At 48.5% G+C, this 24,879-nt stretch overlaps 1 protein-coding gene across 1 annotated transcript; it reads right to left on the minus strand.

Annotated features, from left to right (window-relative positions):
- Positions 1–1,758: 1,758 nt before the first annotated feature.
- On the minus strand, positions 1,759–24,397 carry TRIM29 (tripartite motif containing 29). The gene is made up of 9 exons (XM_052697309.1): positions 23,089–24,397; positions 16,379–16,474; positions 14,510–14,743; positions 13,977–14,175; positions 10,488–10,571; positions 7,434–7,493; positions 6,140–6,238; positions 5,124–5,200; positions 1,759–2,341 (listed from the first exon to the last, which is right to left on the minus strand). Exons 1-9 carry the CDS (start codon positions 23,947–23,949, stop codon positions 2,279–2,281), a joined length of 1,773 nt encoding a protein of 590 aa, XP_052553269.1. The 5' UTR covers positions 23,950–24,397; the 3' UTR covers positions 1,759–2,278.
- Between the last annotated feature and the right edge of the window lie 482 nt (positions 24,398–24,879).

The raw sequence follows: 24,879 nt of genomic DNA on the forward strand, positions 1-24,879 counted from the left end.
ATTATCCCTAAAGGTGTTCCAGAGCCATGGGGATGAGGCACTGAGGGACGTGAGCAGTGAGTTGGGTTGGGGTTGGACTTGACCATCAAAGAGGTCTTTTCCAACTGTCATGATTCTATGATTTTGAAGGGGCTTCAACTCGTTGCTACAAGCATACAAACACCAAAGACAGACACTTCGTCCTCAGGGGGGTTTTTTGTCAGACATGGAGCTTTCTCCTTTATTTCTGCAGTATGTGTTGCACACGTGAAGGGCCCGGTTTACATCAGCGTAGTCTTGTCCTGTTTGAGGAGGTGGAATTCCTCTTGCTTTGCTGATCAAGACAAACACGATAAAAACAGTTCATGCAGAACACACCTCAGCAGGAGGTCCAGCAGGGGGCAGGAGCTGTGCCCCCTCCCCTGCATCCCTGCAAGCAGGGCTGGGGAGAAGCAAGGATTGGGGGGGACCCAGCTGGAGGGGGTGAGGGGCAGCTTTGTTGGTGTTGATGGATTTTATCGTGTGTGTGAGATCTGAATGAGGCCCTGGAAGTGAGGAGGGAAAGGGGAGAAAAGGATTGGGGCTGGGATTGGAGCGGGGGCAGCGGAGGGAGGGGATGCTCAGCTCCCCCCAACCTGCCATGGTCTCAGGACCACAGGGACCCATGGGCACTTGGCATCTGAGCTGTTGCCACAGCAGAGTTGTTTTAGGGCAAGCAAGAAGGGAGGGTGCTTTAATATCCAAGATTTGGAGTGGGGGCTGGGGGAAGGAGTGGAATCATGCCCATGTTTTGGAAACTGAAAGGAGGAGGTGGAAGCTTCCACTGGAATGGGGGTGGCGATAACCAAAGTGATAACCAGGTGCCTGCTCAGGGAGAAAAAGGTCAATGAGTTGTTTCTCTTTTTTGGGGGGAGGGAGGGTTGGGGGCTTCTGTTATCCTTTCTCTTGCACGTACTCAAGTCCCACAGTGTATCTCCTAGCAACTCTACCTTCTATCCCAGTTTCTCCTTCCTCCTGTCCTTCCTCACCACGCTACCTCCTTTCCCTCTGGTCATTAAAAAAAAAAAAAGTGATAATAAAGTAAAAAAAAAAAAAAAAATCAGAAAGAAACAATGTAAGTGTAACATAGGTGCCATTCAAGTATTCTGGAGCAACCAGCTTTCAGCCTCAGTTTCATCCGAGGGATGGGGTTAGGAAGCAGCGAGCATCATTGCACAGAGATTAGCAAATCAGTAGTTTTCAGGGAGAGGTGGGTGAGAGCTGTCTCAGCCAGGTGCTGCAAGCTTTCGGGGGTAGGAAAGGCAGGGAGGAGCCGTTCCAGAGACATTTGGACAGAGCAGACCGTGCAAAGCAGCTGTCAGCTCTTGTTTCTCTGTTCTGCAGCTGGAGGGCTCTGGCCCTGCAATGGGCCACCGATGGGTGGGCTGGCGAGGACCTGACCCCTCTGCTTCATCCAAGGGGAAGGGAAATTATCTCAGGGAGATCACAACAAGGCTAGCAAGCGCTGGCTGGGTGCTGATACGATTCATCTATCCCAGGGACAAATTAAAAGCACTACCCTGAGCAAACAGCGATGGCATTATTGCTGGAAAAATGCTCGAACCACAACATATCAACCAATTTTGTTTTAGGGGAATTTACAATAGAAAGAAAAAAACCCACAAAACATGCAATACCTGCGGCACCTCATCAATCTTCTGTTAGTAGGATAGATTTTCTATCTATTTTTTAATTTGAAAAGGTGGCTGGAGGGGTTCTTTAATGCCATACGGAATCTCTCTGCCCTCTGCCAGCGGTGGCCTCGGGCTGCAGTAGGGCTGCTCCATAGGTCCCATTGCTGGTTTTCGCTGCCCAGTGGGAGCAGAGCTGAGCTGAGGAAGGGTCTCAAGGAGGAGAACCCGCCTGCTTGGGATTTTCCAGCAGGATTTAGCTATGGTCACTTGGAGAGCAGGGCAACCAGAGCAGCAGAGCAAGGGAAGGGTGAGTGCTAGCCAAGCATGCATGCTTCCTGGAGAAGCAGAGCAGCAGCTCTGCAGAGCAAAAGGAAGGGTGATGGCAGAGGGGGAGTAAGGAGGTGACAGCAGAGGGTGGAGTTACGTTGTTAAGGCCTGCAGAGCTTGCAAGTGGACTTGGAAAAAAATCCGTGTTTCCTCTAGAAAAGGCGATTCCCTTCTGCACCTTCCCTCTCCCTGGCAGAGATTAGAGCAGCAAGGTTAATATAGTAGCAGGTACATCCATGAAAATCCGCAGCTGAGTCTTCACTCCAAGTGCTGCCAGCTCTTCCCTACATCTTCAGGAATCAAGGTGCCTCGTTGGAAGTGGCTCCATTGCCTTTGTTGACGTAAAAGGGGCGGTAATGTGACTGCAATGGAGAATTTGGGGCATTAAGTTTGACCTTCTTGTGTCTTTTTCTGGCCACCTATACTTCACCCTCCTTGGCAGCCCAACCATTTGTAATTGAACACACTCCTATCTTAACACCTTCAGTCCCGCAGAGCAGCACCAGCTCGTTTCTCAGCCAGAGTCATCAAATGCAAATGGTGATGCCGTTTGATTTGCGCTCATGCTTTGCATGGACATCATGCCTAAGCCAAATGAGTCTGTGCATGATATAAACTCTCAGACTGTGACTCATGGCTTGATGAGAGGTTTCTGGGAGAAGAGGAATGTCACCTCTATTTTTATATTTCTGTCAGTGTCTTTTAATTGCTCGCTAACCTGAGAACTCATGGGAGCTTTCACACTTAAAGCCACGCACGGTTATGTGAGCGATGGGCTCTGCTGCACAGTGCTTATTTGTGCTCTCTGGTTGGAGAACCAAAATTCGTGTGCATGGAAATTCTCCCACAGTGGAGTCTTGTTTATTTGCACCTCCACGTGTTGCAGGGCCCCATGTAAAAGTCTGGGTAAGCAGGAGCATAAGTGGAAGAGATGCAAGGGCAAAGCCTAGGGGAGCTGCCACGTTCCTCTGTCTCCAGCCCTATTACCACAGTCTCCAGTTGCGCCTCTTCTCATCATGACCCACCCTAGCAATTTCATGCTTATCTACACCATTACAAACAAGTAACACGTGGCAAAGGCTCATTGTGCAGCCTAATGTTGGCTGGGGGCGATTGCAGAACACAAGTCCATCTAGTGACTGAAAGGTGAAATCCTTAGCCTGCATCCAGCAATACTGAGGCAATCAATCAATTCTTCCTCACCTTTGTTGCCCCCTGACTGCAGTGCTTTAAACTTGAGGGTTAACCCCTGTTGCTCCTTTTGCAAGCAACTCCTACACATGGCAGCTTGGATGCTGCCACTGAGGAGCACTAAGGTGACATGAGAACATGCTTACACCAGGGAAGTGGTTGACAAGGCAGTCAGGGCCAGCCCTGGTTTTGCAACATCTGATCTGTCTTAGGTTTGATCTGCTGCCCAGATCTCGCTTGCAGAAGGTAGGAGAGACCTCCCAGGAGCACTGGTTGTGGCTGGGAACATGCAAGTCAAGCCATCTTGCTGCTCAGTGCCAGCTCCCAGAGCCTCCTGCTCAATGTTGTTGAGATTCTTCTCACTCCATGGCTTCCAATTACAAAATAATTAGGAGATGGAAGAGGGGTCCTTCATCTTAAAGAAGTCCCTCTGGGTTGAAAAGACGTTCCTCCTTAAACAGTGGAGTTCTTTGTGAACATTTGTATTTACAGACCTTTTAGGGTGTGTATTACTTAAATGCATATTTAAGACTACTTTAAAAGCTGGATTATTGGGCCAATAGACCGTAAAAGCTCACGCAGAGCTACTGCAGCCTGGAGTGTATCTATATTGGGACTTCTTAATGCTTGTATTTATCAACTCAATTGTTAGGTTCAGGGATATCTGGTGAATATAGGCTATAAAAACAGAATAGCCAGCAGCAGCATATGCATGAAGGAGACAAAAAGAGCAGTGGCTTTGGGTGGGAGAAATTATCAGGCCTTCTCAGCAGGGATGAAGGGAAGTGGGTGTTGGGTATCAGTATTAAAAACCATTGGCTGGAGTGTCCATGTGGACACAGGCATGATGAAGTTGGGGATCTTTTAGAAAGGCTGTGACCAAACACAAGACAGAGAAGATACTGCCTCTCACTGCTGCTCCCTAGATGCGTTTTTGCTGTAGCATGTTCAAATACTCAAGGCTGGACTTTCTGAAGGTGCTACAGCCTATGTCAAGATGTCCTTTGCACTGCTATTCATCTCCTGGAGGGGCCTTTAGAATGAAGCAGACATAGAGCTGCAGTCCTTGGGCAGCTCCTTTCTCACTGCTGTGTATTCCTTCTATTTGCATCCTCCAGTCTAGCAATGCTCTTGACTCTTGGCCTCCTCCTCCTTGCAAGTATTATTCCCAGGGAGTGGTAAATAATGTCTCACCAATGCACAATGAGAATTCAAAAATGGGTTTCGCCTGCAGAGACGAGGGCAAAAACCTGACGTTCTTAACTCGACTTGTGCAAGACCTTAATGCATCGTGGTGCAGAGATGCTAAGACAAAGTGGATAAACACAGCATTTCTGTGGTTAACTCTTAGTTAACCTTGCACGTGAGAACTGCAGCACTACCATCCTCTGGCCCTCGTCGTGTGCTGTTGCCTGTGTTGTGGCAGTAGTGCTAACTGAGCCATTGACAGCTGTTGTAGTGATTTATCATCGCTGTCTGACCCTTGTCTTTGATATTGCGCCTGCTCACTGTAGGATGTAATTAGTGTAATGCTTCTATATGGTTCTCTGTTGGAGTTATTTACACAATCTGTGTTTTCTTGTTGTCAAAGTCTATTAAGAGTGTATGATATCCATGCAGGAAGAAAATGTTCTACAGATTCCAGCGTGTCTTCTGCAATGTTTGTATAGCTTTTAGAAGCCTGGGTTGAATTCTAGACCAGGGCAAAATCCTTTCAAAATGTCACTTCGAAATATTGATTATTCCTACATCCCAGCACTGTGGTGTCAGGGGGGTCAATCTGCATCCCTCTCTGGATGCAACTACCACAGAAAAAAACAATAGAAGCTGCTGACCTGAACCTTTCACTCGCCTGTTTCCAAAGGACCGAAGCCCTATTCTCTGGAGTCCCAGGTCCCCTAAGAACAGATATTTCCTTTGCTGAAGCTTTCACCCCCAGGGTTTGTTTCTTACCAATACAGATTGCTTGGAGGATTTCCATGTCTGTGGCGTCACTTTTGCAGACTGATGTCTCACTATTGAGGGATAAGCTGTGACAACATAAAAGAGCCTGTTACAGGTCAGCCCCTGGCACCATCCCCATCTCTCCTTGCAAGCACCGGGATGAGCAGCAGGACTGGAAGTGCCACGTAATTAGTATTGCACTGCTTGACACTGAAATGCAGCCACTTCTGGGGGTGGGACACAGCAGCCATCGGACAGACACCTATCCCACCACCCTGTTGGTTAGGAGAAGGGAGTGCAGGAGGTCTGTCTAATTAAAATGTCTGGGGAATGCAGGGAGGCAGAATGCGATCGGTCCAATTAAATTTAGGCCAAGGCCTGAACTAAGCATTCTGACTCTTGCAAAGAACACTGTAGGCTATTTAATTAGCACAAAGAGCCGAGGCCTGGGTTTCATGTCAGAAATTAATGACAGCACCCCTGGCAATGCGATAAGCCCTAACCTCCTTCTACTGCACCAGCTCAGTTCTGATTCAGAAATAATAGCAGCCCTGCTGAATCACCACCAGTTTCAGAGCTGCCAGGCAATGGGCTTTCCCCACCATCTCCCAGTTGCAAATTAATCCAACCTGACTGCGCTCGGCAGGTGCTGGTGCCCTTGGGTTCAACCTTGGGTGCCCTTGAACTGGTTGGTGGTGAAAAGAGGATGACGAGGCAGCGAGTGGGGAATGCCGGTTCAGATAAAAGAGACCTGGCAGCTAAGTGCATCGCTTTATTAAAGGTTGTGCTCGGTGGCTATTACTCTTTTAGGATAATAGCTGTTTTGAAATAGTGATAAAGCTAGAGGGGTAAAGGGAATGTCGTCTCCTGCGGTCTCCGAGCACCTAAAAGCATCTCAAATTCTCATCTTCGGGTGTGGGGCTGTTCCAGGCCTCCTGGCGGGAGCAAGAACAGGATGAAATATCTTATTGCCTAAAAAAAGGGGCAGAAGGGAGGGAGGAGGGCAACACCTAAGTGCCCAGTACCGGTCTTAGTGAAGAGGCTCCCATCAGACTGTTTGCTGAAGTCACCGGGCGGATTCTGTCCCACCGAGGAGAACTGAAAAGGCAGCTTAGTGCCATTGCCTACTGGAAGATAGAAGAGGTTGAGTTACTCCGGGGAGCTGCGTGCGGCAAGGGGGGAACCTAAGCATTTCAACACACACCCTGTGAAAACTGCCTCCAAATGGCTTAGGGAAAATGAGGACCTGTGGCTGCGTCCCTTTTCCCTAAGTGAGAGCAGCCAGTGGTGGGATCCCGGTGCACAGTGTGTGAGTGTGGAGGTGCCAGTGAGGGAAGAAACTTTCTGGTGAGACCCAGAATGCAGGCGTGACCGAAGAGCAGCATCCTTGCAGGTAAATGGTATCTCCAGACACTGGGATAACATGGCAAAACAACACGGCAACTGAAGCTCCTTTGCCTCAGAGCTGTTGAAGCCTTACTCAAAGCCCAGTGAAATTAAAGCAAGGCTTCCCCTCCTGGCTGCCAAAACGATTGTGAGAGAGGAGCGATAAGATAGAGCCAGCCTTGTCTGCAGCACAGGCAGTGAGTGCAGGTGCCCAGGGCTCCCTGGGCAGGAGGCTGCAGTGCTTGGGGAAATGGAAGGCCCTGTGAGCAGGAACAGGCAGAGGGAGCAGGGATAGGTGGGAGAAAGGAAGGCTTTGTTGCTGCTGATTCTCCCCATGCCACCACAAAGTCCCCTCCCCATCACGCTGGGTGCTGTACAGGCAGTGAACGCTGGGCAGGCCACGATGCTGAGAACTGAAGTGGTAAGGAAGAGGTGTATAGGAGAGGGAGGAGAGCAGCTTCATGCTTCTGTGTCAGGACTGGGGGGGACTGAGCCAGATCCTGGCCCTGCCCCAGCCCCTGCAGCTCGCCTTCAACAAGTTGGTGGAAGCAGTTTGTTTGTTATCTCAGGGTCTTTGGAAGTTGGTTGGGTATTTCAGGGTCTTTGGCAGTTGGTTGGATGTCTCAGGGTCTTTGGCAGTTGGTTGGGTATCTCAGGGTCTTTACAAACTGGCACCTGTCTGTTTTCCATCTTCTTCTCACTGTCTGAGCAGTGAGGACCAGGGAGGCCCTTCCCTCCTATACACACAGCCCTAGAGCAGCGCCAGCTCACGTTTGGGTGTATGCAGCCACAGCTGATAACCCAGATAAGAGCTGGTTCTGTGAGACAGGGACAGGACAGCCGAGAGGGGAAGCAGGACAGGTCAGTTAGACAGCTGGAAAGCTGTGGCACGGGTGTTAGATCCTTTCAAACTGAAGGCAGATTTACCCATACCAAGTGTTTCCTCAGTCGCTTGGAAGGAGGAAAATTCCCATGACCGTGGGTTGAAACTGGCTGTAAAACAAGAGCATCCAGTTCAGCAATCGGCTCCTGGTGAGCTGGCTCTAAGGGCTGTGCGTGGCACTGCTCTATGAAACAGTCCCCACCATTCTGGAGGCAACCCCAGACCAGAAATGTGGTGCGGAGAGGGAAGTCTGATCTTTTTTGCTCTGTGTCCCAGGGGGGTTGGTGGGACATCACTTAGCGAGCAAAACTCTCTCATTGCTGCACAGCTGTCTTCAGCTGCATTCAGTTGCCAGCTGCAGTTTGCCTGCTCAACGTAGCTGTTTTGCAAAGAGACCTGCAGGCGGAGGCTTGCATTTAGGGCATGAGAGACACGAGCAGAGGAACGTCTCTTGCCCTGCCACCTGGACAGGGTTTTGCTAGGACTTCACGCTGGGATGCAGCCTTGTGCTGTTGTACCCCTGTGTGAGCCATGGCTCTCCCGGAAGAACACAAAGCGATGAATGCTTTGAGCTGTTTTGCTGCCATCCTGTGGTCTGCTTTTCTATTTCAGCACTGCTTGTACTGCAGCAGTTGCCTCTCCCTTCCTCTGATTCAAAGACCAGCAAAGGCACAAGGTGATCTTTCCAACTTTCTTCCGGCTTTGGCCAAACTCTTTGCAATGTCAGGAGTAAAAAAATGCCCGGTGGAAGAGGACAGAAAGGAGCGCTGAGCAGCAGAACGCTTTGTTCCCCCATCTTTTAGGCAGCATTTGAAGCCTTTTATGTCTCCCCTCTGCCTCATTATGTCACCCCTGCAGATGGATGCTCTGCGATACTGTCTTTAAGGGAAAAGAGCACTGGAAGGCTCCTTGAGTGCAAGCAGGGCTTAAAAACAGGGGTCAGTTCAAGTCCAAGCAGTTTTTGAGCACTAGCACAGAGCACCACATGGGTAACATTCCTCATTGCAGCAAGCAGACTTGCTGCTGTGACCTAAGGCAGAATTTGCAGTGTCCCAACCTATCAAGAAATGGGGTGTGTTGCAAAACTGTCAAGAGAAATTTAAGGGTTCTCTGCATGTTATGCAACACGAAGGGTGGAGGGCACGTCTTTTATTTGATTTTTCTTCCATTTTATGGAATTCTTTAGAAAAGATGCAATCGGAAGCAGTGCTGGACTTCCACATGACACACTGCAAGAGCACAGAAGGCTCTGGAGAGCTCAATGATTACGGCTATGGTGCATTATTCATCAGATAATCCTTTGCTAGCCAGCATGCAAGCTTAAGTGGGTCATGTCTCCTGTTTTGCCTACTGACTCATTCTGTTCCCAAAGTCCCCATTGGTGTGGTTGCAGCAGCTGGTTCCCTTCTATCACTGTTCCCATAAGGGATCTTGTGGCCTCTCTCTGGTGGAGAATGCAGTGCTGCTCAGTCCCCATTTCGGCAGGCACTTTGTGCTGCCACGTGTTTAGTTCTTTGGTTGAAGGAACCAGATTGGAAGCTAACACAGAACGAGCAGCTTTGGGAAGCAACACGTGTGGGCTCTCAGGACAGTGGAAGTGTGCAGGTGAAACAAATGATTCCACAGTGTTTGTGTATTCAAAAGCCCGTTGCAGAAAGCAATGGGACACGGTGTGCTGACTGCATCCAGCAAGCATCCTCTCTGGCTCCAGTAAACAGTACTAAATTGTGACCTCTAAATCCAGCAGCTGGTTTCTCCTTTGTCGTGGTGGGTTCTTCAGGAGGTCAGGATGCAGAACAGCATCTCCTCACCCTCCACTCCCTTCAAATTCATTTTAGGCCATTTTCACCTGAACCCAAAGCCCTGCATTTTGGATGGACTCAGTCTGAATAATGGAGAACTCATTTTCAGCCATCCCTTAAGGTTGAAAGTGGTGCAGGATGCAGGTCTCAGACTGGTCTCTCCCCAGCACCGGCAGAACTGGTGCAGAACAGCAGCTTTGCAGCCCTGTGGGCAGTTTTTGCAGACAGCCTCCCTGTGAATTGAACTCTCTGCTTGCAAAATGCCCTCAAACTTGGCTGTCCCCAAACTCAGAGGGCCAGCAGGGTGCAGTCCTGCTAAAGGCTGATGCCTGAGTGGGATCTGCACCCAGCAGCATCCCGTTGCCCATGTGGGTTGGTAACAGAGGAAAAAGGCAAAGGGGACATTGAGACAAAGGGCTCAGTGTTGGGAGCTGGGCTGTCCCCACGCAGCCCTACAGACAGAGCAGCAATATGGCACACATGTGCCTTCAGGGCAGCACCGTGGCTAATTGCAGGCATGGCCCTGTGCCCCACCACCATCTGCCTTGGCAGAGCAGCAGCTGCAAACAGCTGGCAAAGCCAGCCAGGGATCTGCTCCCTAAGGAACAGAGGGAATTTGGTTAGTTATTCTGCCCTGTCCTTTCTGTGTTGCTGTCTCTACAGGCGCTGCTCTGCCCAAGGCCCTGTCGCTCTACGCTTCTCTGGTCCTGATTTAGAAATAGGCAGCTGCCATTTTACAACTGAATGCGTTGAAAACAGTCATTCACTCATCCCATAGTGTTCGTGTAGCAATGGGGACATAGGCAGATCAGCAGGGCTCTTGTTGACAGAGTAAGAGCTCAGAAAAGAACCCCAATCTGCTTTTTTAGGACACATTCCTCACTTCTTGCATCCTTTCCCTGCAGGGAAAAAACATGTTTTCTGGTGAAAGTAAAATCTTAATGCAAATGAAGCCTTGGTGTAGCTTTCACATTTGATAGCACAGAGGGGTAAGCTTCTGGTGGAGGATAACGCTTACTTCAACCTGATAAAACTCCCCTTGTGTCACAAACACCCCTCTTGAAAGAGCTCAGTTGCTCCAGTTCTCCTCCATGTAGCCAAGAGCTTTTGTTGCCTTGTTTGGGATGGAAAGGAAAAAACTTCTCCAATCTTTGTAGGATGGAGAGAAGACCCAACATAAATGCAGGGGGAAGGACCTTGGATAACACTGAAGTTCGTGTGGGAAAGCAAATCTGAAGACAGATCATGAGTGGAGTTCCTTTCCTGTGCTGTGTTTGGAAGAAGGGTGCTGGGCTGCCTTACCTTTGGGAGACAGGAACATGGAAAATCTCTTCAAGTTGTCGGGCTGGTTCCACTCATAGTTGTTCATCATGTATCGGTGGTCACCTGGAGGAGCAGAGCAGGCATCAGTGGGGTCCCACAGAAGGAACAGAGTCACATAATCATAGAATGGTTGGGTTGGAAGGGACCTTGAAGACCATCGAGCTCCAACCTCCCTGCCACGGGCAAGTTGCCACCCACCAGATCAGGCTGCTCAGGGCCTCATCCAACCTGGCCAAGGACAAAGGGAAGGGGCAGCAGGTTGGAACTGCTGCCTTGAGCATGGGGAGGGAGGTGTTTGTGCCCATTGAAAGCAAGTTGTTCTATTTTTCTAATTCTTCCATGGGACTTTTGGGTCCGAGCAGTGCTGAGGTTCAGCCTGAGATGGCAGAGGTTTAGCACAGCTGAAACATAAATAGGTGAGGAAAGCTGCCCAGCAGAGCTGGGCTTTCTCCTGAGCATCCAAGGGGAGACTTTGGGGTTGAGGAATTTTCTTGCTGAATTGCTGCTGTGTGGCTAAAAATGGATCCCACTTCAAAAGCAATGGTTTGGGTTAACCTGCACACAGAGCTGGAGCACGACCAGAGGGTCTGGACCTGCAGCTATTGCAAAGCCCAAAGAAATGTGAGGGTTGGGAAGGCTCCATGGGTTGGTTTCTGCCATTTTTGAGGTGCTAAAACCGAGTTACAAAGAGCTCTAGCTTCCCTGCCTTCTGGTTCAAGCTTCATTCAAAGTGGGACAGCCCTTCCCTTTGGCACAGCCTGATTCCGTTCTCAGGGAATGATCCATGGGAAATGGTGTCCTATCCGCTCAGAAAATTATATACATACATAAAGGCCTTAATTCTGCTCTAAATCTGTGGTTCTCTGGAAGGATGAAGGTTTGGTTCCCATATTGTGATAGTTCCACAGTTTGATTCTTAAGTTACTGAACAAACTTTTGTGCTATTTCTCTGATTTACTTTTGTGTTATTCAAAATCCCTGGGCGCTCTCTGATTGTTTTCCTCCTTGCCACACTGCTAAGTAGGTACCTGTTATGACAACTAAAAGAAAGTGGATTCCCTTTGGAGTCTGCTATTAAGCAGACTTCATTCCATTAATACAGTATTTCTTCATGGGAAGTTTCTTACGCTGGAAGATCAAGCTGGTTGCAAATGAATTTGTTGCAGTGACTCAGGGGGAGTGTGAGTTAATTAAATCCATTAAGTAATTGTGGAGTTATTTCCTTGCAGTCACTCGATGCAGAGCGCTGTCCTCTTTCAAGTGTAACTGCAGTTTGAGAAATGGAGAGCTCTGAAGTTTCTGAGATTCACCTTAAATAACGTTTCCCAGCTGAGTGGATGCCACAGCTCTCCTCATTAGGCAGGCTGCAAGCTGTGTCCATTACATCCCTGTACAGTTCCCAAAAGTGCCCAGATTTCTGGCACTGGTGGAGTGTTGCCCTGCTCAGAAATGCTTTGGCACTCGAATCCCATGGGTTTCGAGTACCTTTGAGGGTTCTGACATCAGTAGCATGGAGGGGAACCTAACTGAAAGTGATCAGCTGATCGGGAACATGTGCGTATGGTTGGGTTGTGCAAACGGACAAGAAAATGCACTGGCTTCAGAATTGGCAAAAGAGACTCCTAACTCTGGAGGTTACTTCCTTAATTGCAGCCTACTGTTGTGCTACTCATCTAACCTTCACAGTGCTGTGAGCAGCTGGCAGCCAGAACCCCTATGGCTCTGTGCCATCCATGGTTTGGAGATTCGACAGAAGTCCAAAAGTGTACAAAAATGATTTTGGAATCTGAGCTGTCTTCCATCTACCTGACTTGCATTACAGCCAGATTTCCCAGCAGAACTTAGCACACGAGGTGCTGCAGTGATGGGTTGATGGTTGGACTGTATGATCTTAGTGGTCTTTTCCAACCTTAGTGATTCTATGATTCAGTGGTAAATATTAGAAGACAAGTAATATTCAGTTTCTAGTCCTGCTTGAAGGTATGGGGGAGCTTAAATAAAATCTATCTCCATGCTCAGCACTTTGAACATGGTTCCTGCCTTTTCTGAGAGGTTGGTGCTCTGAACCAGAGCATTTCGTGCATCTCATTCATGTCCAATGGAGAATGGTGGTGTTAGATGGACATCAATTAACTGTTTGCCATGCAGGCTCCTTGGGGCCAAGACTTGCTCTTTCTCTTCCTAACGAAGGAAGGCAGCATGCTGTCACTTGATGATCACAGTGATGCTCATTACACATCCAAATTCACTCTGGTTCCATGTCGCCTTTGTTCTTACTGCTCTCAATTGTGAATGTCAGGCTGATTCACAAACGTCAGCCTCTGAGAGACACTGTTTGTTCTCCAGTAACATGTCCCATGTTGGTCTGACTTATGCGCTTCTATTTGCCTTTTCTTTTTGTTTTGTTTCCTCCCCTCTTCTTTTATCATCTCATCTCGTAACGTGCATCTGTCTTTTCTGGAAGTTGGAGAGATTTACCTGAGTGCTGTCCAGAAAAAGGTGCTGTGTTAATATGAGAGGAATGCCTGATGAGTACTGTGAATCTGAATGAAATAGCAGTGTTCTTGCAGATGCATGCTGCAGTGATCTTCTGTTGTATGAAATGGGCTTGAAGTCTATTCCTGCAGCTTTTTGAGTCACTTCTCCTGGACATCAGTTTACCCTCAGATTACCTTTCCAGTTCTTGACCTTTATTGCTCTGCTATCTGAGGTCCCACAGTCATAAATTAGACCTTCCTTGCAGCCTGGCAAGATAAGGATTTACTCCCATCCCTACAATTCTTAGTGCAAGAGGTCATGTAATGGGATTAAGTACCGTGCCCAAGGTCACAAAGGCTGTTTGTGGGACAGCTTGGAAGTGAAACATGGTTATGGTGTGCAGTCTCACAAACGAGCTTTATGCAACACAAGTCCTCTGCAGAACTGATGGGAAGAGACTGAAAGAAAGTGGGTTCAAAGCCTTAGAAGATTCCTTGCATTGCTGTGGTATTGGCCATGCCCTCGCTATTTACATAAGAAAGATTGCTCATCCTTAATCACTGCAGGAACCCGTGTGCTCTGCATTCCCTGAGCCGGGAGCTGAGGAAGCACAGCTCTGCTTGGTGGGACCGGCAGAGGCAGGGTCAGGGAGCGATGCCTCTTCCAGGATTAGTTTGACCCGAACACCAAAACAAAGACCTTTTTTTACCCAGAAAACCTGTTATTAGATTTTCAGTGACAGGTGATTTCGGGATATTTCATGTTCCAGGCTGAAAGCAGCTGCTGTAAAATAGCATGTCACAGCAGCACTAGCGCACTAACCGAGCTGGATAAATGAGGCTGATGGCAGGATATCTGAATTGCCATCCTGGGGTGGCCACGTTCCTACTTCTGCCAGTATTTTTCTTATAATCCTGCCTCCTCTCTGTCACCCAGTGAGCTCCCGAGCCGGGCTCTGCCCAAGGATGGGGCAGCTCTGGGTTACTTTACCATTCTCAATGTGGTTCCTCTCAATGAAGTTGCGGCCAAGGTCTGCCTTGCAGATTTTCTCCACGTGCCTCATGCAGACGTTGAGGAGGTCATCACGGAGCAGCCCCATGGAGGGGCTCATGCTCTCCCCTTCGAGCAGCACGCTGTACGTCGGGAGGGAGGGAGGGGGGACATAATTCCGCATCAAAGCCCCAAACTCCTGCCAAATTGAGGAGGAGAGAGGTTATTGAGGAATACAAGGAGAGATCCCGAGAAACTGTCTACGTTAGGCTCCAAATAACACAGAGAGGGAGGGAGAGTAGTGGAGATGGATGGGAGGCAGTCAAATGCTTTGGCTGAGAGCTGTAGCCACCAAAAAAGGAGGAAAAGGAAAGAAATACGAGGCGTTGGCATGCTGAAGTTCATGCTTCACGGGAGCAGACACAGCTTGAAATGCCAGGGCCAGTTCCTCACGTACATGTGCATTGAACTGGAAAAGACTGGTGCTTCCTACGCTGTCTGAGAAAAGGAAAAGCAAATGAGGTCTTTCTGACCTGGAGGAAGAGCACGGAGTCACTGATCTGATGGATCTGCTCCCTGTTCTCCTTGTCCTCCCGCAGCAGCTTTGCCCTCTCTTCCAGCTCATCCACAATCTCTTTCACGTTCTCCGAGGCAATCTTTTCCCTCTGATCCAGGGCAGCCTTCACTTCATCCCTCTGCCTCTCCAGGTCCCGGATCAGCTCCTTGAAATGCTGGTCTACTGTTGCTTTCTCATTGGTGGTGTAGTTCTGTGGGGGCAAAGGGGAGGAGAAGGAAGGCAGCAGAAAAGACACAAGAGAGGGTGAGAAACAAAAGATGAACTCTTGTATGGAGTCACTTGCTAACAAGGGGTGTAGGTGGGGATGTGTCCAAGCACTCGATGGGACAGGAGGGAACGGCCTCAAGTTGCACTTGGGAAGGTTCAGATTGGATATTAGGAAGAATTTGTTGTCAGAAAGAGTTGTCTGGCACTGGCACAGGATGCCCAGGGAGGTGGTGGGTTCACTGCCCTGGAGGTGTTCAAGGAAGGGGTAGATGTAGTAATGAAGGACACGGTTGAGTGGGCAATATTAGTGGTAGGTGGATGGTTGAACAGATGATCTTAAAGATTTTTTCCAGCCTTCATGATTCTATGATTCTCAGCACTGGGACCACGACCATGGAGACTTTAGGTATGCAATTCTCTAGCACCAGAAAGCTATGCTAAGATAAGTAATATTAATTCTTGCAGTAAGTGTGTATATAGATAACATATGGTGCACGCTGTCTTCCTCATTACAATAGTATCTCTTCAATTCGTGAGCTGCACTCCTAAGTGATATTTAAAAACACAGTCTAACTTTCTAAATCATAACTCTGGCTCCTCCAGAATTTAAGGACCAAATTCACTCCGTTTCAGCAGATGAAAGCTGCTGAAACACTTTCCATCAGCCTCTCTACATCCCTCTGAAATATCCCTCAGAATGACTATGGATAGAACTATATTCAGAGTTAAAATTTCTAGGTCACATTTCCAATAATAGTAATAGTAGTGGTAATAATAATAATAATAGAGGAGACAAAAAGCAGAACTGGCAAGTCAGTGTGCGTGCACCACATAAAAGGGAGAAGAATGGCTTTGCTTATTAATATTATGCAAATTCTCTGGGGTGTTTTCAAATAGTGTTTTCACTGCTCTGTTCAGTTAGGGTGTAAATTAAAAAAAAAAAAAAAGAAAAGCACCTTTACTATGTTCTAACCCTTGTGTGGTGAAAGGACTATAAAGGAGACTTCTATCAGTGTGGAAATGAGCTGTTCCATTATAAACAAGACACACGTTTGTGTAGCTGCACCTGGTTGCCTTAGAATCATGGAATAGTTGGTCTGGGGGGACCTCAAAGATCATCTAGTTCCAATCCCCTGCTATGGACAAGGCTGCCGACCAGCAGGTTGCCCAGGATCCCATCCAGTGTGGCCTGAAGCACCTCCAGGGATGGAGATGGGCAATCCAGAGGGCTTCTGGAGTTGATTTTCTAAGTGGACCAGCAGGAGAAGGGCAGAATGCTTTTGTTTCCAAATGGGCCTGGCTGTTAGTGATGGCAGAACCATCACAGATGATAGGAACCAAAAGCAGGTAGGTGTCCCGAGCCATTTCATAACAGGGCTGTGCAGGCTCCTCTTGTCTCCTGCAGGATGTGTTGCAAAATGACTTCAGTAGGAGTTGTTGTTGCCAAGATGTGGTGTGAACGCGTGTTGGAGAGTGATGAGGTAGAGGCTAGGTAAGGAACGGAGTGAGTAAGAGCTGGATATGCCAGGAAAATCGAGGGAAGAAAGAGTGATGTGAGAGACTGGAACAGAAAGAGACAAGCATAGGGGAGATGGAACAGTGAATATCCCCCACGCACCTTGATACGGTCCCTCTCCTTCTGCCACTTATCCACTTCATCTTCCACCTCGATGATCTTCAGCTGCAGTTGCTCCTTCTGCAGCGAGAGTTCAGCCTGCAGGAAGAGGGGAGACCCATAAGCAAGGGCTGCATGGTGTCCCTGGAGGAGCACTATGCTTCCTCTGCTGCATTTGGCCCCGAGCAGCAGCAGCCAGGCAGCACGGGCTGCTGGCGCTGCTTGAGATGGAGACCATGTGCTGACAGGGGACAAGGTGCCAGAGCTGCTGGCTGGGGCAAGAGATTCAGCTTCCTCAGCAAAGACAGCAGCAGAAGCACCCACCTACCAGGCTACCGTCATGGTGCTGCTTTTAATCACATTAGAGTCATTAGCTGGAGGGGGGGACGAGTCCTGTTTCAAAATTCAGCTGTGTATGCAGCACGGGGCCCATCCCAGGGTGTGCCTCTGCAGCAATAACAGTTTTCATGTAATTACGGAATGACGTTTGACGAGTGTTGCAACAAAGAGGACGGTGCCTCCGGCAGGAATTCTGTTTAGACAGGATTGTGGATTAATTTGCTCTGAATTGAGAGCTTTCATGTTATGATGAAGCTGGGGAATGCTTGGAAAAAAAAAAAAAAAGTACAAAAAAAAAAAATAAAATAACAAAAGGAAGAGGGGAGGAGGCGTAGCCAACCATGCTTGGCTTAGATCAGCACCTTCCCTGGGAGCCATTTGCATTTTGTTTTGCACTGGCTTCCTAGCAAAGTGCAGAGCAGATAGATGCACACAAGGTGGAGAGCTGGAGACCATAGAGGGCTGGGCACTGCTGGGACATCCCTGGGCCATGCTGGACCCGGCTGCTGAGCACTGCCCCGTTAGCTCACCCGCTGCTCACCACCTCCCTGCCCCACAGATCATGACAAAGCCTTTGTTTACGTGTCTCAGGATCTTTCTGCGTTTCATGTGTGCGCAGGTTGGTCACAGCACAGCTATAACTGCAGGCAATCTGGTGGTGGCACACACGTTCCCAGAGCTCTTGAGGAATGGCACAGTCAGCAGCAATGATCTGTGCTGCTCAGCTGTGCTATGGCACAACGCTGCCTTTGAAAACCCATTGTAGGTGTGGAATCCTTCAGCGAGTGTGCATCACCCCAAAGGACTCATATTTAAGCCAACAGTGTTGTAAGGGAAGTAAGGACTGGGGGAACTCAGCAGCTAACACAGTAAGGTTGCACTGCCACCAAGCCAGGATCATAACTTAGCGTGCAAACCCAGCTCTTCTCCCCTGATCATTGTTGGCTTTGGGGGTGGGAGTTGAAAAGAGCAGCAAAAGTTCATCACAGCATGAAGAGCAAGAAGGCAACAAACTGTCAGCCAGTTCAGAGCAGGGAAATCTGCCCGTGGAGGCTCTTGTCTTGGTGCCAGTTGCTGCCGTGTCTGAACATCCTCTTGAGCCTGAATCAAGCACAGCAGCATCTGAGAGCCATTGACTCTTGCTGTTCCAATTTAGAAAACCTCTATTTAATAGAAGGAAAACAATTTGATTGTTGTTTTATTGCCCTATTAAAAAAAAAAAGAAGAAGAAAGGGCAAACAAAAAAGGCAAATGTACTCAAAGACATCTCTGGGCCAGAAGAGCAGCATCCTTTATCCTTTGCCATCAGTGTAATTGTCCTTCTTGAGTTAGGAGACGATTGCCCCTCTAAAGAGCATCTACGCACCCTGGCAGCCCCAACTGAGAGCAGCCATCAGCTGAAGCTCATGTTCTACAAGGGCTGAGAGCAGACATAGAAGGGTTTTGCAGTACAGGTTCCTAAGGGAGATGTGTATATCAGGATATCAGGACAATTTGCTCTTCTGCTGATCAAGAAAGTAAAGGTGTGATCTTGGTCCTATGCTTTTCACATTTTTGAGACAGTAACTTGAAGGAATGCATGTTTTTGCCCATTTCTATGCACACTCCAGCAATCAATCTGAAAAAAAATTTGCAATCTAATGCCAGATCTTTCCTTGAGCCATAAGCTACATCCAAATGACATTGACTTTTTGCAAAAGAGGACCTCCTGAGCAGTGGGAAGTAACATGCCCCTCTTCATCCCTAAGTATCAGGACATTTTCATGACAAGAACGTGGAGCTTTCTTTTCAGAAGGGCTGATGTTTCACAGCCACAGAGGCTTTGTAATCACAACAAATTTGAAAGGAAAGGTTACAGGAGAATTTTCCAGATGCTGGCTGGAAGGTGGCGATAACAACATGATACTTATATGGTGCTTTTTAATTAAGATGGGTCTCAAAGGAACTTAGAAAACTATTACTGGCTCAAAAGTGGTAGCTAGCTCTTTGCAGCTTGTTGGAGCTGAAAGATCCCTTCATGCAGAAAGGTACTTTGGGTGCCGCTGGGATGGAACTAACAACTGCTTAAGAGCAACTCCACACTACAATTTAGAGTAAGAATTACGATTTGCAAATGGAAATTACAGAGGTCATTCCAATAGCTGGAATGCAAATATCACAGTCATCCAGGTTCAGCTTGGGTTAAAACTCCCCTAATGAGGGCAAAGGAAACACTGGTATGGAGAGCAGCAAAGAGAGTGTCTTCGTTGCATGGCAGCACAACCACTAGAACTGTTTGTACCGAAAAAGAAGACATTAAAGGGAGATTGCATAGGGGCTGTACCCATTGTTGGAGGGGTCCCTACTCTGCAGAAATGATGACAGTGGTGAAAAATGTGGGACACACTTGTTTAGAGCGTTAGGTTTGACTATGAGAAATGCTGGCAGCGAGAGTCTGAGCGGACAGCAGATCGCCTGTTACCACCTAAATTAATTAGGAGGCCTAAGTGAAAGTTCAGAGTGTACATCTAAACATCCACAAGTGAACCCAGCCCTTGTGCTGAAGGACCTGGAGATGTGAGATTATGACTCTTGCATCATGACGCAACTCGTTTTTGCAAGGCAGCAATACAAGCATCGTCATGTCTTAATGCTCTGGGAACCCAGTCCCTGAATCAGGAAACACCCCTGTGTCACCAGCCTGGGAGAGCTATGGTAATTATCCGTCAGCAACAACCAAATGCAATAATGAAGTGGGAGAAGAAGAGTTGAAACGAGCTGTCCCAGCATAGGGCTTATACAGGAGGTGGCACAGCTGAGATATCAGCGCATTGCTGGAGATGATTTCTACTGCTTTTGCCATTAGGCTTTTCAGTCTAAGCTTTTGGTAAGCAGCAGCAGGTGGCAGTGGGCTGCAGTTTCTGCAGACTGCCAACATCCTGCAACTAATGTCACTGGTCAGTGCCATAGCTGAGGCCATTAAAGGCTGTGTTTGAAAGAGATGGAGGGTTCCTCACCCATGAGCTGGTGCGTACTTCCTCACTGTAGAGGCAGCATTGCAAAATGCAGACAAATGAGCAAAGCTGCTCTAAATCACAGCTTTCAGCAGGTTTGCTTGTCTGCCTTCCAGCCAGAAGGAACGGTGTATGGGTAGCCGAGCTGTTCCTATGGAAGGAGCATCCATGTGCCTGCACAGTGGCCACAAGGAGTGCAGGTAAGGCCCCAGGCTCCACCATGCCCTCGCATCAGTGGGAAAAGCCAAAAACTCTCCTCTGGCATATCAATACGCTCTTTTTTTTTTTTTTTTGCTGTGTATTCAACCAGAACAATACAGAGGGGCCCAGATGGAAGCCCCTCTGGATCCTCTCTGAGGATGGCTGACTTCAAAGGCTCTCCATCCTCTGTGAAATCTCTGCTTTTAGAAGCAAGCAGAACGCCCAGCTCCCGTTCCTGCACAGCTTTTCTCTGCAGAACCTTTAAACCTGCCGTGAGGTGGGAACTTTTCTCTAAAGCTAAAGAATGAAAGGGAAAAAAAGAAGAAAAAAAAAAAAAACCCAAAGCATTTTTTTTTTGCTAGATCTGACCCGACGTGCCGAGCACTGAGGCTGTGATGGATCTTAATGCTGAGTTATTTGCAGCTCGGTGGCTGGCAGGCATCTGTGAAGTCGTCTCATTCTGAGAATGGGCCTGTAAAACAGGTTTGGGATGAAGGATCCCCTTTCAAAATGAAGGACTGTCTGAAAGGGGGGGGGGGGTTCTGGTGCTGCTGATGAATCAAGCTGACCAGAGGGGTTTATGTGAGCGTCCAGACTGCAATTGACAGCTCTCTCTTTTCAGTGGTGTGGTTATTACACACTTTTTTATTGGCTGTTTCTTGTGCTGGTTCTGGTGGAGGTGTGAGTTTTGCTTTAAATCTGTAGCAGGAAATTCATGCAAAGTGGAGCTGGGGTACAACAGGCAAATACCAATGGGTGGAAACTTAGAAAAAATACCTCCATCTCCTCCTGCAAGTTGTCTCTGTCTGACCTCCTGTGCAACACAGCACGAAGGGGATGAGGGGCTCCCAGCCTGGCTCTGTGACACGGCAGATGCTGCTGTGCTCTCCCTTTGCCTCGCAGAAATCCCAAGCTTCCCACTGCTTCCCTAAATGCCCTAACCAATAGGCGTCTGCATACTGCCTTGCTTGCACTCCTCTTCTCTTAAGCTCACTCTCTGTCTGCAAGGTGCAGCAGTTACCTCATTCCATGGAAGGCTCTTCAACTGGCCCTCCATTTCCCACCAGCACAATGCATCAGCTTTCCCACCTCCAGGCCTACAGAGGGGAGAAACTCATGGAAGGGGCTGTAAACTGCATTCATTCTACAGTATGGAAGGAACAGGAGCATAACACACCTTACTGCATAACAGCTACCCTGCGGCTGTTGAGCGCCAGGTGATGCCATGGCAGCAGGGATGGGGTTGGGGTTGACCTGGTGTGGATGGGGTTGCCCCAGTGTGGGGTTTTTGCTCACTCTTTCTACAGAGGCCAGCAGCACCAGGCACACTTTGCCACTCCACCAGTTTGTGGTCGTGTTCCAGCTCAGTTGATTTGCAAGACTTGAAAAGAAGAGGTGGTGCACACAAGGGACCTGGCAGTGCTCATACCTCCCTGTGGTTCCTGCTAAGGCTCCACCAATGGAGAATGGATCAGGGCTAGGAATAAACATTTATAAGCAACAGCTATCCTGTTAATTGTTTTTGTCTGAGTGAATACTCCCTCAAGTTACAACACGATCAAGACTCCTTGTCAGGAGAAACTTGCACATGTGTGTGATTCACTGATAAAGCCCTAAATCCTCCAGGCTTAGCAGCAGCAGAATCAGCATAGGGCAAGCACAGACCTTACCAGAACAGCACGAACACTCTGGGAGAGAAATCAAACACCATTTAAATCCTAGGTGAAGATTCCTCCACCCAAATCTGCTTGTTTATGTACAAGCAAGGTGTTGTAGATTCATCCAAATATAGGGAGAAGCTTTGGCCGGCTTTGGTTCTTCAAGGGAGCTTTCTCAATGGAAATGGCTGAGAGGAATTGGACAACCTGACGCGGGTTTATGAAGGTTAGGCATACACTGTGTAATCTTTCAGAGCCAACATCAAAACACAAGACCAAGCAATCATGAAACAAACAGCAGATAGCAATCCCTGCAGGAATTTCTTTGAGAGACCGTCTGAGACGTGAGAGAAGCTTTGTCTGGTTCCAGTCAGGCTGCAAGGTGAAGATGGCATTGCAAGAGAATACCAAAAACTGTGCAAGGAACGACAGAGAAGCTCTAAAGAAGATGTTCCTCCAGCATTATGAGTGAAACCTTCTTAGCACTGCAAATTGTTCTTCTGGATTACGTGTAACTCAAGAATTTCCAACAGCGGGTACTTGTACGTGCCTGTTCACCACATCAGAGCTCTTGGGCTGTGATTAAGGCTGGGATCCAGCAGGTCTGGGTGCCCTTCCAGCTCCTGCCATGGGCTGGCTGTAATTCTAAGCAAATGGTTTTATGTGACCGCTTTATGGGTCTCCTTTCTGTCATCTCTCTCCTGCCTTGTCTGGAGGCTGGCCTCCAGCCTGAGGTATGTTTTTACAGGGCTGAATGTGATGGGACCCTGACATTCACTGGAGCAAGTGGGATAATTGCGTATCCACCCAGAAAGCAAACAGAATGAGAATTCAGGCAAACAAAGGCAGAAGACTTTCATTAGAGAGAACACTGGTTCACATGCCAGTCCCATCTCTTTAGATGTCCATCTTCTGAGACTACTGCAGTAACACTTCAGGGAAAAATTAAGCGTTCTGTGTTTGCACTAAGTTTTTTTTTCTTCATCTAAGCTTCAAAAGACTTTTTCCCACAGGTGGGGCTCAACATCATTATCTCCATAACAGAAAAGACAAACAAGAAGGCAGAAGCTCACACCAGGGAGCTGAGATCACAGTTTTCTGTTGTAACCACAGCCTTGAGCAGCACTCATCTGTGTGCCCATGTTCAGGAGGTCCTGAACTTTGCAGCATTGTACAAAGACAGGCGCAACTTCAAAACTGAGGATATGGGGCTTTAGTTCAGCTCCTGCTGAAAGCCGGTGCTGTGATCAGGTTGGGTTCTGTGCCCAACCAAACACAGTCTGCTGCACCACACCACGGATGTGCTTCTATAAGAAGCTGTCTGTAGACAGTCTCAACACAAGCAGAGCCTTGGCAACATCAGTCCTCCACTAAACCCTTCCCAACCACCTCCCTTGCATCGCAGGATTATATTGCAGCCATGATTTTAGGAGAGACCATAGGATAGAGGGGAAAAAGGCCCTGGAGTGACACTGAGTTCCACGATTGAGGAAAAAAAGCAATTAGAGAAGCGTTATATTACCTCTTTTCCTGCTTTCTCGATCTCCACCGTCACCGTGCTGTGGTTCTTGTGCTCCTGGAACATGCAGAGGTAGCAGATGCACATCTGGTCTGTCTGACAGAACAGCTCCATGGTCTTCCCATGCACAGGGCATTTTCTTGCTTCGAAGTCCCTGATGGGGTCGAGGAGCTGATGGTCCCGGAAAGCTGCTCCCTCCAGGTGGGGTTTGAGGTGCAGCTCGCAGAAGGAAGCCTGGCACACCAAACACGACTTGACGGCCTTTTGCTTGTTATCAATGCAGGAATCGCACAGCACATCCTCCAGCTTCACCCTGGGCCGGGAGCCAGCTGCTCTGTCAGGCACTTTGTTGAAGGTGGGTCTTCTCAGGTCTCCCGTCTCTACCAGCGGCAGGGATGGTTTCTTCATGTCCCCTATCTGCCCGCTGGAGAACAAGGGCTTCCTCCCTTCCCCTTCATTAGGCAAGAAGCTCTTTTTGGAATCCAAGGAGAAGAGGGACTTCCTGAGGTCGCCCTTGTCTGCAAAGGAGAGCGGAGTTCTCCTCATGTCTCCTATCTGTCCGCTGGCAAATGGCATCTTCTTGGAGTCTGCTGAGTCCATGCTGAAGTAGGTCGATCTCTTCTCATCGGACGACTCCACAAACTGAATGATGGGCCTCTTCCAGTCACTCCCAGAGAAGAGGGAGCTCTTGATTTGTCCGGTCTCCAGGGAGGTACCGCCAGTGCCCTTTATTGGCTCTTTCTCGCCTCCGCCAGGATTCGTCGTCTTCTTCACTTCTTCATCCTTTTTGGGGGCGGATGGACTCTTCACATCCTCTGGCTTCCCAGCAGTGCCATTTGTCCTTGCTGCGCTCCCTGTTTCCATTCTCTAACCGGGGCGGGTTGGTTTCTTGGCTCCTCTGCTCTGTCCTGTCCCCCCGTGCTGTCCCCCGACCCCTGGAAGCAGCTGTGGCCGTGTGCCTGCCTGCTGGCCGTCCCAGTGAGGAATGACGGGGGAATGTGGGGCAGCTGCTGCCTAAGTGACGCACCTGGAGCTCTTGCAAGGAGGAGGAGATGAGCTCTGGATAATGCTAGGTAGAGGCAGGGGGAAAGCAGGAAAGAAAGGAACAGACGTTACCAGGGATCAGAAGCCACAGCTGTGCAGTTAATTATACAAGGCGGTCCACACCCAGGAACATTCTTGTCTAACCAGGTTTGGGAGGAAGGGCTGTTTATATACATAGAAATGCTCAGGAAAAAAAAAAAAAAATCATTTTCATTAAGATGCAGTAACCAGTTCGACCGCTTGTTTCAAAAATAATTTTGCTCGTTGTTGCCAGGAGCTGAGGTTACCTCCTTGCTGAGACGGGCAGGGTCAGAGAGACCATGGGATGCTGAGGATGGGTTTGTTAACTGGGTCATACACATGCACAGAAATAATTATGGTCGTCATTAAAATGAACGCCTAGAATAAAGCATTCTTAAACTGGGTTCCCCCGAGGGCTTGCTGTATTCAGTAGAACAGGGAGGGGAAACATGGGGATAATACCGGGTTTAAAAGACCCCTATTATCTTTATTTTGATGCTGATGTTGGGTTTGTGCGAGATCCATCTATCTACAACTGGAAATAAGCAATGCACACATTAGAAGAACACAGCTGACCCAAAATAAAAATCAGCAAGAGCTGTGTTTTCCTGCAGGCCGTGCGAACCCTACTTACATGACTAATGGAAGAGCTCCCACCACCCATTTCATTGCACGTTCTCAGTGAAACACAGGTTCAACTGTTCCTTCTGCAGTTCCTCCCATAAACCG

This window comes from Tympanuchus pallidicinctus, unplaced genomic scaffold (assembly GCF_026119805.1).
Source record: "Tympanuchus pallidicinctus isolate F22 unplaced genomic scaffold, pur_lepc_1.0 scaffold30, whole genome shotgun sequence".
In the NCBI taxonomy this organism is placed as follows: domain Eukaryota; kingdom Metazoa; phylum Chordata; class Aves; order Galliformes; family Phasianidae; genus Tympanuchus; species Tympanuchus pallidicinctus.

Excerpts from the sequence above, each read along its gene's own strand:
- TRIM29 (XM_052697309.1), bottom strand. The coding sequence starts at position 23,949 with ATGGAAACAGGGAGCGCAGCAAGGACAAATGGCACTGCTGGGAAGCCA. Across the intron at positions 10,572-13,976 it reads GAGGAACCACATTGAGAATG|GTGACCACCGATACATGATG; the intron begins GTAAAGTAACCC and ends CTGCTCCTCCAG. Across the intron at positions 7,494-10,487 it reads CATGTTCCTGTCTCCCAAAG|CCAGTTTCAACCCACGGTCA; the intron begins GTAAGGCAGCCC and ends CTTGTTTTACAG.